Source organism: Humulus lupulus, chromosome 1, assembly GCF_963169125.1.
Source record: "Humulus lupulus chromosome 1, drHumLupu1.1, whole genome shotgun sequence".
Classification (NCBI taxonomy): Eukaryota; Viridiplantae; Streptophyta; class Magnoliopsida; order Rosales; family Cannabaceae; genus Humulus; species Humulus lupulus.
In genome coordinates this window covers 164947413-164960101 of record NC_084793.1, presented here as the reverse complement: position 1 = coordinate 164960101, position 12689 = coordinate 164947413, and the positions used below count along the sequence as shown (strand labels likewise).

The 12689-nt window shown below is 38.7% G+C and overlaps 1 protein-coding gene across 1 annotated transcript; it reads left to right on the top strand.

The window, feature by feature from the left end:
• Positions 1-2737: 2737 nt before the first annotated feature.
• LOC133824156 (uncharacterized) lies at positions 2738-3718 on the top strand. Its single transcript, XM_062257030.1, has one exon. The coding sequence runs from the start codon at positions 2738-2740 to the stop codon at positions 3716-3718; it is 981 nt and encodes a 326-aa protein (XP_062113014.1).
• The last annotated feature ends 8971 nt before the right edge of the window (positions 3719-12689 follow it).

Below are 12689 nucleotides of genomic sequence, written 5' to 3'. Positions count from 1 at the left end.
CTCTTTACAATCTAAGTCATGTTTATGATTGTTCATGGGGTTCAAGGGTAGATGTTATGAATTAATTTTTAGAATTTCATGATAGGGTATTTTATGAATATTTTTTAATGTTATAAACATGCTATGAGAGAATCAATGATTATATAAGGACTGTTTTGTGATGTATGTTCATAGCTTGGGGAAGAAGTTTTTTTACATGAGATTTGTTAGAGTTATGAAGTTAGAGGCTTCTCATTGATTTTTGTATTTTATTGATCTCCAAGAATTTTATGATGATATATAGGGTTTCAAGACGAGAAAAACCCAAAAAGAATCGATCAAATCAAATTTAAATTGAGAGAGTTATGGTTGTTCGAAGAAAAGTCACGATCTAAGATTTCCCCGTCGGTCGCGACTGCGCCCAATGGGTAGCGCGACTGTGCTACATGCCCAAAAAATGTGTTTTTCCTCGTTTTTGATGGTTTTTTTGGGGGCTTTGATGGTATAGTTTAAGGCTTTTCTGTTTGGGGATTTTAGGACTTTCTTAAGGACAATTTAAGGGTGATTGGGTCTTAGAAAGTGTAAGATTGGTTCATGACATGTAGTTAAGTTATGTGTCTCTAAATGATATATGTTGTATGTTTTGGATTTAGGAAGGCACTTGAGTGGCATTCCTGGTGAAGTGAGTTGGGATTGAATTCTATGCTCATGCAAGTGGTCCTCGAATTCATAATCTAGGTACTCTCATCCTCGATCAGATCGAAGAACTTTCAGTGATTTACCTAATTTATTTTCAACTTTAGCTTGGAATTCTTTAATTTTTCCAAAAGTTTCAGATTTCTTTTGCATAAAAAATAGGTAACCATATCTAGAATAATCTTTAATGAAGGTGACAAAATATTCAAACCATCCTCTAGCTTGCACATTAAGTGGTCCACATACATCAGTGTGTATGAGTTGGAGTGGTTCTATGGCTCTTAAACCCTTTGTAGAGAAAGGTCTTTTGGTCATCTTGGCTTCCAGATAGGATTCACAGACTGGAAGAGAACCAAAAATTAATTCTCTTAAATGCCCCTCATTTGCTAGTCTGTTAATTCTATCCAATACAATATGCCCCAATCTCAAATGCCATAGATCTGTTTCATTGTCAGAATCAATTTTTAGACGTTTAATAGATCTTGGGTTTGCAACTTTAAACATTTCATAGTTGTATAGAGATCACTCTTTTGCCTTAAGTTTATACAACCCATCATTGGATTTTGCATGACATATTTCAATACCATATCTTGAGATAACAATCAAATTATTATTGAAAGAGATATCGAAACCTTGTTCATGCAACATAGAAACTGAAATTGAGTTCCTAGTAAATCCATGATTAAAATAAACATTGTCTAAAACAAGAAATTTATTTTTATCAAATTTCAAACGGGCTTTTCCAATTGCTTTGGCAAAGACGACCTGACCACTGTCAACTCTCATAGTCATATTCTCAACAGCAAGTTCCCTTGAACTAAGAATCTGTAAAGAAAAGCGAACATTGTTGGTGGCACCAGAATCAACAATCCTAAACAGGCTTCTAAAACAAGTAAATCATATTTACCTTTCTTCTTTTCTTTTAGGTCTGAGAGATACTTAGGTCAGTTTCTCTTCCAATGACACTCAACTCCACAATGAAAGCATTTCCCTTTGGGTTCATTTTTCTTGGAATTTTTGTCATCTTTGTTCTCCTTGCTTTTCGATGACTTTTTAGGCCTCCTTTCTAGTTTGTCATTTTCCTTGTCATGGGATTTCTTTCTCTTCTTATTTTTCCCTTTTGAAGAGGAAGGTTTAGAATCAGCAACATTTGCTTCTTCTACTTTTGATTTACTCTTATTGAGTGATTCAAAAGTCTGCAACTCATTTAACAGCTGAGTCATATTATATTCCAACTTGTTCATAACATAGTGTTGGGCCCAAAATATTCGGCCCAAAAGGCTTTTCCATTTTAAGTAAATTAAAACGGGTCATTTTGGCCCTGCAGAGGCTCCAAATTCAGAAGCTGTGGGTCAGAGGCGATCTGCGCCTTGACCTCTGTGCATTTAATTGATCCAAATGAATTTTGGAGGGAAATTTAATTATTCCTTCCACTAATCAGGGAGATAGCTTAACCAACTAACCACCTCACATTTTTGTTCTATAAATACTGAACTCTTATTCAAATGAAGGGATCGAAAATCTGACTTAGGCATCAAAGTGTCTTTCTTGCAGGTACCTCCGATGGTTCGACGATCGGCAAAGTCATCTTCATTGACGGAGAAGGACCGGAGAATCTGAATTTGTCGACAAGTACCTCCAGGTTTAGAAAGGAAAAGTTGTTGCATCAACAAATTGGCGATGTCTGTGGGAAACTATTCCCTCTTTAACAACGTTGTTAAATCAAGAAACTCCCCCTGCAATCAAGATTCACTCAAACACAAAAGCCATGCCGCCAAAGAACAACGGAGCACCAGGTATCGTCGCCCAGATCGCCCCAGCAACGGATGTAGGCGACCAAATCGACAAGATGTGTTGACTGCTGGAAGCCAGCCAGCAGAGATCCGACGAAGCCATTAGGACACTGACCGAAGCTTAGGCTAGGCTCGAAGCTGAGATCGCCGAATTGCAAAAAACAAATGAAGCCACACGCAGGGCCCAAGACAAAGAAAATCTCAATCTTGATAGGACAGGAGCTCCGATCATACAGATCGACTCCCTTGAGAGGAACACTCACCACATCATGGAAGGGTCCCAGGGTCCTGTACCATCCTCTCCAACTCGTCTTCACCAAGGGGCTGGGGAGCAACGGGCGGTTTGGTGCGAAGCACATGCACGAGCCGACGCAGAACCCACGAGAACAGCCCAACCAGTCGCTGAGAAGGGGCCCCAGCAGACCCAAGCATGGACCACGCAAGATGCACCAGCCGAAGAGCGTACCCCCTCTGTCTTGATCTTGGATAGCTGGAAAGAAGAGATGATGCAAGAGGTGATGCAAAAATTCTCGGACGGAAGATCTGCCTGCGCTATTGATTACATGGATTTGGTTTCAAGGACCACCGAGAGATCGCCTTTCGTAGAGTGGATACAGAACGAGCCCAAACCGCTCGACTTCACAATTCTCCCACTGCCCGCATTCAACAGAAAAGGAGATCCGCTCAATCACCTATTCCAATTCCAGCAGAAGATGGCCTTGGAAGCCAACAATGAAGCCATACAATGCAAAGTTTTCTCCATAACTTTTTCTGGACCAGCCCTGCTATGGTTCAGGCAGTTGAAACCTGGCTCTGTCAATAGCTTCGGTGATCTTCGCAGAGCCTTTCTCCAACAGTATAATGCTAACCGCCAAGCACCAAGAACGATGGTAGATCTCTACCGAATTGAGGAAGGTGAAAATGAACACCCAAAGTCGTACCTGCAATGTTTCATCGACCTCGTACATCAGATCCATGATGTAGAGCCGGCAACCGCGGCTAATCTCTTCATCAAAAGCCTACAAGTGGGCTCCGTCTTGCACGAAAACCTCACAATGACACCACCGTATGACATGGCCAAAATCCAGATCCGCGCCGAGGGCGTCTTCAGGGTCTTGGAATTTCGAGAATGTGCGCAGAAGAAGTCCGCCCTTATTTCAACACCATCAACAAATAACCCTCCTCCTCCATCTACAAGGGACGACAAAAGAAAAAGACAAGAGCCAGATCACACGAAAGGAGGAAAATGACCAAAAGCAAATTGATATCCACTATGATACCCCTCTTTTGAGTACACCGTCCCTCAAGAGGTCATCTACGAAGAAAACAAACACAGACCCATGTGGCGTGAGCCGTACAAAATCACCACTCCCTCGGAAAGAAGAGATAAAAATAGGTTCTGCCTCTTCCACAAGGATCATGGCCACACAATCTCCGAGTGCCACAACCTCCACAATCAGATCTAGGCCCTCATGAGAAGCGGACGATTGACCCAGTATATTAAAGGATCAAGCAGACCCGGTGTCTCGCAACCCAATGCCACTTTTGCCCCGACACCGCCTGTGGCAGACTCCTTAAATGTGGCTTCCATGAGTTCACAAGAGCCTCTCAAACAAATCCCCATGATACACGGGATCGTGGAGCTCACCACGAAACAAGAGCAGGCATCCAAAAGCCATAAAAGAATTGAGGAAAGGGTGAAGCGGTACAGATCATTAGGCCACACCGTCAACTTTGTCACTTCGGAAGACAGATGCTATCCAGCCTCTGCAATAACCTTCACAGAAAATGACCTACGGGGAGTACACCTACCCCATGACGATCCTTTAGTCATCTCATTGCAGGTTGACCATTGCTAGCTGGGGAGAGTTTTAGTCGATGGGGGTAGCAGTGTTGATGTCCTCTTCTGGGAAGCCTTTTAGAAGATGGGACTCGAAGAAAGTCAGATAAGACCCTTTGTTGTACCAATCCTGGGATTCAACAGCCAAAGGGTATACCCGAAAGGCGTCGTTAGGTTAAACGTAGTCACCGCAGAACGCACTTTGCCAGTAGACTTCCTCATAGTGGACTCAGTCACAAGCTACAATGATATCATGGCGAGGAACTGGATCCACAGAATGCAGGGAGTGGTCTCCACTTTACACCAAGTTATGTGATGCCAATCACCCAATGGCCACTATACAATCGACATAAAAGGGTGCCAGAAGCAGGCAAAGAAATGCTTCCTTACCCTAAAAGAGATAAATGACGCTGGCACCTCCTCTCCTGACGACAACCCCACCAAATAGTAATCAAAGGGCAGCTTACCAGCATGTCTCCAAGGCATAGATGTAGAGGAAGATCGTGAAAAGCCCCGAACCACCCTTGACGATCTAGAAGAGATCTACATAGATGATGATGACCCATCCAAAATACTGCTGGTAAGTGCCAGTCTGCCCGAGACAGAAAAATAGACCCTAATCCAATTCCTGCAAGCCAGAGTTGGGACCTTCGCCTGGTCCCCGCATGATATACCAGGAATAGATCATTCTGTCATGAGTCATAGCCTCAACATATCAAAAAGCTTCCCGCCCATCAAGCAGAGGCAGAGGAGGTTTTCTCCTGAAGTCAACCAGGCCATACAAGAAGAGGTACAACGGCTGTTGAGCATAGGAGCAATCGAAGAATGCATGTATCCTAGTTGGCTAGCCAACCCTGTAGTGGTCCCGAAGAAAAATGGAAAAAAATGAGTGTGCATAGACTACACCAACTTGAACAAAGCATGTCCTAAAGATAGCTACCCTCTCCCAAAAATTGATCAAATGATAGATGCCACTGCATGGTATGAAATAATGAGCTTCCTTGATGCCTACTCAGGATACAATCAGATCCCAATGAAGAGCGACCAGTCCAGATTTTGGACCGGAAGGACAAAGTTTTACGGAATAAGAAAATTCCGTTAGTTAAAGTGTTGTGGAGAAATAACAAGGTCGAGGAAGTGTCCTAGGAGTTAGAGACAGCAATGCAGGATCAATATCCTGAGCTATTTAGGTAAATTTTGAGGACGAAATTCTCAGTAGGAGGGGATAGTTGTAACGACCCAAAATCACTAATATGGCTTAAGGGCCCTGATTAGTGTGCCGATAAGGCATAATTGACTTATGAGTGAATTTGTTGATTTAATGCATGCTTGTATGAATATTTGAATGTAAATGTGGTTAAATGTTATATCTGTGGGAACCACATTATTATGTGGATAGAGTATCAGTGAGCGACTTGAGGCGATCCTAGGGAGCCAGATAGCGGGAAAAGTCACAACGGGGCTTAATAATATTTGACTTTGGATAAGTCAGGGGTATTTTAGGTATCGGGTAGTTATTTAGACTATCGGGTTATGGAAATAAATATATGGAGATATATTTGAGGATAGAAAGCTTAGGCGGGAATATTGGGGAAAATTACCGTTTTGCCCTCGGGGACGTTTCTGGTACCCCGAGCTTTGGGATTAGCTTTATTGCTTAAGAATAGATTTAAGAAAATTTTAGAAAATAGTGGAACATAAAATAGACCGACCCTCTCCTTCCTTCTCTCTTTCTCTCTAAAAGGAAAAAAAAACAATAGAACATAGAATTGAGGCTGGAATTCTGAAGACTAAAGTTGGGATTTAGAGGACTAGCTCAAGGGTTGTCAAAGGAACTTAATCAAGGTTGAGGTAAGCATTGAATCCCATTTTCTGTGGATGAAACTTTGTGTTTTTGAGTGTGTTCTAAGAGGTTTTGGGTTTTTGGATTTGAAGATTAGATTTAAGCTAGAACTTTGGAAGTTAGCCCAGAAATCTCTTGGAGGAGTGGTTTTGCAGCTGAGGTAAGCTTAAATTTAAGGTTTAATGGCTGAATTATAGTGTTTGCATGACTGGTTTTGGTGTTTTGAGCTGTTGGGTTTCAGAAATCAAAAATGGAATTCTAGTAGGATTTTAGGCCGGATTTCTGTTGGGTTATGTTGTTAGAGTCATGTTAAAAGTCTTGTGATTAATGGGTTTTGAGTTAGGGAGCTTTGGGATGGTTTTGGATGAGGTTTAGATGCTAGAAATGGTGAATTTTTTCGGCATGAAGGGAAGGGTCACGACTTTGTTCTAGAGCACTGCGGCCCTATGATGCAAAGGAGCCAAGGAGGCTTGACCGAAGGGAAGCGCCGCGGCCCGTGTCTGCTCTCTAGGAGGGGGCTTGGTTCTGTTTTAGGGGCGGGTTGTGGCTAGGCTTCAAGGGTCGCAGCCGTTAGGTTCATTCTAGATCATTTGGGGATTTTAAGCACGGGAATCTAGTCTAGGGTGCTCGAGATCGATTTTTCCACCGTGCTTGGTGGAATTCGATGTCCCGGAAGCTAGCATTATACCCGGAAACCTTTACTTGAACATTAATAGAATCCAATATCTTGGTTGTGACTAGGTGTTAAAGCTAGGGATCAGGAACGGATCGTGCTCGGGGAGCGTCGCTCGTAATCAGTGAACGTAGAAATTAAAGGTAAGAAAACTACACCCGGTTGTATATCTGTAATGGAACTAAGGGTTCCCTAATATGTATACTTGAAAGGATGGTATTATGCCATGTAAACAGCGAACCAATGGCCTAAGAGTGCCAAGGGTTACACTAGCGCACAGGGCGCGACTTGGCCACTGGTAGCCAAGGACAGCTTATTATGCACTAAGCTCGGTTTAAGCGGGCCAGAGTAAGTGGAGTAAACAGAGGGTGCGGCCTAAGTTGTCGGCCCTGACTATTATGTGACTTGGTTATTATGAGACTTGAATGTTATTTGTGATTAGTTGCATTATGAATTATGTTATAAGCTATGCTATGAATTATATTATGAATTATGTTAGGAATTATGTTGTGAACTTTGCCAAGAATTATGCTATGAACTATGATATGAATTATGTTAAGAGTTACATTACGAATTATGTAATTAGTTATGTTAGAAGCTATGTTATGAGTGATGCATGTTGAGTGTGACTGAAATGTGTGTGAATATTCTGTATGTGCGTGTGTCATGCTTATGATATGAAAATGCATGCTCGCGTTATGATAAATTGCATGCTTAAATTACGAAAAATACACGCTTATGTTTATGATCGATTGCACAACTGACCAGATTAACACTGGTTTACGGTCAGAACGACACAAGTAATGTGTTATGGATTGAATATGTTACGCTGGGATAGGTTCTTTTATGCTATGTTTATTTTATGTTATGTTTACGTTATTCTATGGTTAGGTTAGGATAGATTACATTATGTTATGATTATGTTACGTTGCGATATGGTTGATTATGGAACTTTGTATGATAAGTTATCATCTATGAGTGGTTTATGTTTTAGGTTGTGATGATAAGAATTAGTTTATGTCTATGTTTTATGTTTTATGCTTTATGTTTATTGTGTTATATTGTTGGGTTTTAGGGATTGTGTCTTATATAGCTCTTTTTGCTGGCTGTTAGCTCACGGGTACTCTGTATTGCAGGTAAAGGCATAAGCGTAGTTGATGAGGCGATGAGTTGGAACATGCTCGGTCAGATGTGTACATGTCTTGATCAGTTAATTTGGGGGTTGAAGGGGTTGCTACTTATCTATGGTTTTAAAATTCTTCAAGTCATGGTTATTTGTTGAGTTTTAATAACTTGTATTTTTGCCTACGATATGCATGTAAAAGATGGTTTATTTTAAATAACGAGATCTTAAGTTGCAGATTTTGTAAAAGATATTTAATTCATGTTTGTTTTCAATTGAGTTTCAGTAAAAAAAAAATGTAGTAAATTAATGGGTTTTGAGTTGGGTCGTTACAAAGCATTATTTTAAAAACCTTAATTTTTCTAAAGTTTGGAAAAATAAAAATTCTAGAATTTTTATTATTTTTCCATGAAACCAAACCAAGTTTATTACCAATATATCAAGAGTGTTTAGTTCGAAAATCAAAGAAAAATACTTTATTTTTCTCATAGCACATGTTATGTAAAGTTGGTTACATGCACAGTTTGTAAAAACCAATTTTGCTGATTACACAACATTTTTGCAAAAGTCATAACTTGATCAATACTAAACCATTTTGGACTTTATTATATACTATGAGTATCTACTCTTCCTGAACAACCCAATAGTGACAATAAAATATTAAAATATATATATATACATATATATGGAGTTCTCTTGATCCATTGGAAATCAAGACTAGAACATTAGCAGCATAAAATCATAAAAACATAGAGGAATGTTTTGTTCCTCCACTAGCAATTCAACAAAACGTGGATGCATGCATGATCAGCCAAGATAAGCATTATTACAGTACCAAGAATGAATTTAAACCATAAAAATTACACATACAACTTGTAATGACCCACTACTCTAGACTTTTGGACCATTAACGAAACTATACATAAAACTTACATTTTTGCGAAAATACCATACTTTATTGGAAACTTGTAGAAATAGAGTTACTTTCATAAAATAAGTAGGATATGGGATCCCATTGTCTTAAAAACAAAACATAATTTAAAATAAAAAGACATTACATAAATAGTGCGGAAAATACATGTAAAAAGACATAAAACAAAACTACATCCTCGAATCGAATAACGCTCGGCTCCTTGACTCCATTCACCATCGATAGACATTCTCTAAGCGTCCACGAATCTTACCGCCTCTAAAGCTATTTTCCTGCACATAAAACAAAAAGGAATGAGCCTAATGCCCAGCAAGGAAAATCTAACACATAGTCATAAACATAAATTTCATAATAAACATAAAGACATATTATAACACTTATTAAATACACTTATTATAATGGCCATTATTACTTGGGGTCCCATAGACTAAACAAGTCATATGCCCATGGGATTAGTGGGGTCCTACTAGCTAAGTAGGTCATATGCCCATAATCTTTTTGGGGTCTTGTTAGTCATATGGGTCATATGCCCATAATCTTTTTGGGGTCTTGTTAGTCATATGGGTCATATGCCCAAGCCTACAAACATACACATTTCATAACATATTTATAACATATTTCATAACATATCACATAAGATAACACAAGCATAAAACATATAGATTCTATCCTATTTTCCTTACCAAAGTTACCGGGATAAGAGGACAGCGTTGGGACTTTTTGGAACACTCTTAAAACCATATATAACAAGGTGAGTCTAATGAAGAAAAAGAGATGAAATGAAAGGAATGGAAAGACTAAACCATTGAAAGTCACACTTACCAAAACTTATGTGCTCAAGAACTTAGATTCCCTAACCAAAATAAGAATGAGGTTAGAAGACTGAGTAGAAGACTAAGATAAGGGAAACATAACATAAAACCAATGAACTAGAGTGTTTTGAATACCTTGAGGACTTGTAGATTAATCTAACTCTCGAACCGAAATACTATGAAATCTTACTTCCCAAAGTGTTTGATAAGCTTAAGATGATTAAGCTTATGATTTCCCCACCCAAGTGTTTAACTCTCACACTCTCCTAGCACTTGCAGCTTCTGAACTTAGAGTAAAAGGTGAATAATGGCTGGGTACTAGGTCCTATATATAGAGTTTGGGAATGAAGGAATCTTAATTTTACTTGAATAAAAATAATAGCTTTTTAGGTGAAAATAATTTGAATAATCGTTCAGCAGAGGCTGAAGACTCGTTCAAAAGATGCTGGACTTATGAAGAAGTTGAATGGCTGAAAGGAAAAAAAATTCAAAAACATTTAAATTATGCTGAAGGAGGCGATATATCGCCTCCTGTAGGCGATATATCACCTGGGCCAGTATGCCCGAGGCGACCGTGCATCGTTTCGTGTTTTCCGTATCTACGTGCTGCGATATATCGCCCCTATAGCTGCGATATATCGACACACGCTGAATAATTAAACACGAAATTACACATTTTTAGCTAAGTTTGAATGGAGTAAACAGCCTTGACTAAGCCCTCAACGTATTCAAAGCTGCTGACTGACCTTATAGCATTCAAACTTTAGGTTAAACTTAATTCTTAATCACCCATTCATAACATGTGCTTAAAATCCTATTGGTCCTCATCTAAACCTTATAGTATAATAAATATTATCCTTAATATCAGTCATATAATCAAACCTTAGGTTAAACTTAATATTCTTAAACTATAGGTTAAACTTAGAAAATCTATAAGTACTACTATGAGTGTCCAAATAATTCGCGGTCTGAACCAAAAATCCACAGTTACAAAGATAATACTATACATACTATAATACTACTAAATAATTAGCTAAGTAAAGTTCTTGGACTCTACACAACTAAGCTATACAAAGTACTACAAAAACTAACAAAAGCGACCATTTTATACCTCTTGGTGTACTAGTTTTTGGTGGTTTGGCTCTATCTCCTTACACAACAGTTTCTCAGCTCATGAAAATATCTAAAAAAAAATTGAAAGGAGAAACAAGAACAAGAGCATGAATCATTACCTCTTTTCTTTTGTTTTTCCTTGGTGCTTATATGCTTAAGTTCCTTGAGATCTAGTGGAGTTTCTTAAGAAAGATGAGAGATATGTAGGCATGAGTGGGCTGAGAAGTGTTTGAAGAAAATATAGAGAGAGGTTTGGCCAAGAGACCTTTGGAGAGAAGGGAAAGGATTTTGATTTTTGAGAGAGAAATGGAAGAGTGAAAATGAGAGAATAGCTTAAGTTTTACCTTAAATACCTAGGCTTAAAACAAAATTTTAAAGAGACCATTATACCCCTCACTATGGCCGACCCCCTATTGACTTAATTAATCACTAATTTTCTCAATTTTTACTTAATTACAAGAATAATTATTTATCTCGAATAATTACCCAAATGGTAATTTTTTTTCCAAAATTTTCTTATCTCATCAAATTGAATTCTTAATTGAGGGTAATTAAATTAAATGTGTCTTCTCATTTAATTTAAGTGGTCACACTCCTATAAATTTTATCCTATTTAATTAATTTCTTTCATTTTCCATTTTAGGCTAATTAAGCATTTTTCACAAAATTGCACTTTAAAATTAGTTTTACAAGAATTTTACTTTCTTGACCTTAGAATAAAACATACCAAGCAATTTTATGCCCATTTTTTATTTTGACATAATTATTTAATTCCAACATAATTTTATCCGAGAATTTACCTGGTTAGGATTTTTGTTTTGGTCTAAGACCGAAATTCTTGGTTTGACCAAAACCACACATATCACACATTGGTCATAACTAAAAACATTAAATTTGCTTCTCAAGCATATAATATTAGTCAAAATAATATTCAATACAAGAATTCACCACCCAAACCCGGTTACTAGTTGGCACCCGAAAAGTGGGGCTGTAACGACCCAAAATTACTAATAAGGCTTAAGGGCCTTGATTAGTGTGTCGGGAGGGCATAATTGGAGGTTATGTGAATTAATGGTGTGAGAATGCATGTTTATGAGTATTAGATAAGCATGCGGGCCCTGTTTGGCTGTTAAGGGCATAATTGTAATTTTGGTCCGTTAGGGGCATAAACGTGATTATTTGTGATAAACTGTTGAGACCACATTATTATGTGGATATATGTGTTTGCAGCTTTTGGCACGAGGCGATCCTAGGGAGCGAGTAGCGGGAAAGTCACAACGGGACCCGATACTCAACTCGGGGTAAGTCAAGGGGTATTTGGGATATTAGACAGTCATTTGGGTTATCGGGTTATGGAAATAAATAATTGGAGATATATTTGAGGTTAGGAAGCCTACGTGGGAATACTGGGGAATTTTACCATTTTTCCCTCGGGGACGTTTTTGGCACCCTGAGCTTTGAGATTAACTTAAGTGAAGTAAATAAGGTAAAACAAAAAAAAGGAAGGCAACAGAAATAGCTAGAATCGACCCTCCTCTCTCTTCTCTTTTCTCTCAAGGAATCTCTTAAGCTAGCCATTGAACCAAGGGAATTCTTGGGCTGGGTTTATAAGAATTGGAGCTCTAGAATTGGAGATTAGCTCAGAAATTGATGGTGGATTCAAGCAGAGTTTGAGGTAAGATTTGGATTAAGGTTGTAGTGTTTAAGTTCCGAGTTCCAAGTATTTTTGGGTCTTTAATGTTGAGAGTTAAATTGAAGCTTTGGGTGAGGATTTGAGCTGAGTTCTTGTTAGGTTCCATTGATGGGAACTTGGGGATTAGCTCTACAACTTCTAGGTGGATTTGCTCTTCAGAAAAAGGTAAGCTTCTAACTATGGTTAGCCCTTG

Excerpts from the sequence above, each read along its gene's own strand:
- LOC133824156 (XM_062257030.1), top strand. The coding sequence starts at position 2,738 with ATGGAAGGGTCCCAGGGTCCTGTACCATCCTCTCCAACTCGTCTTCAC.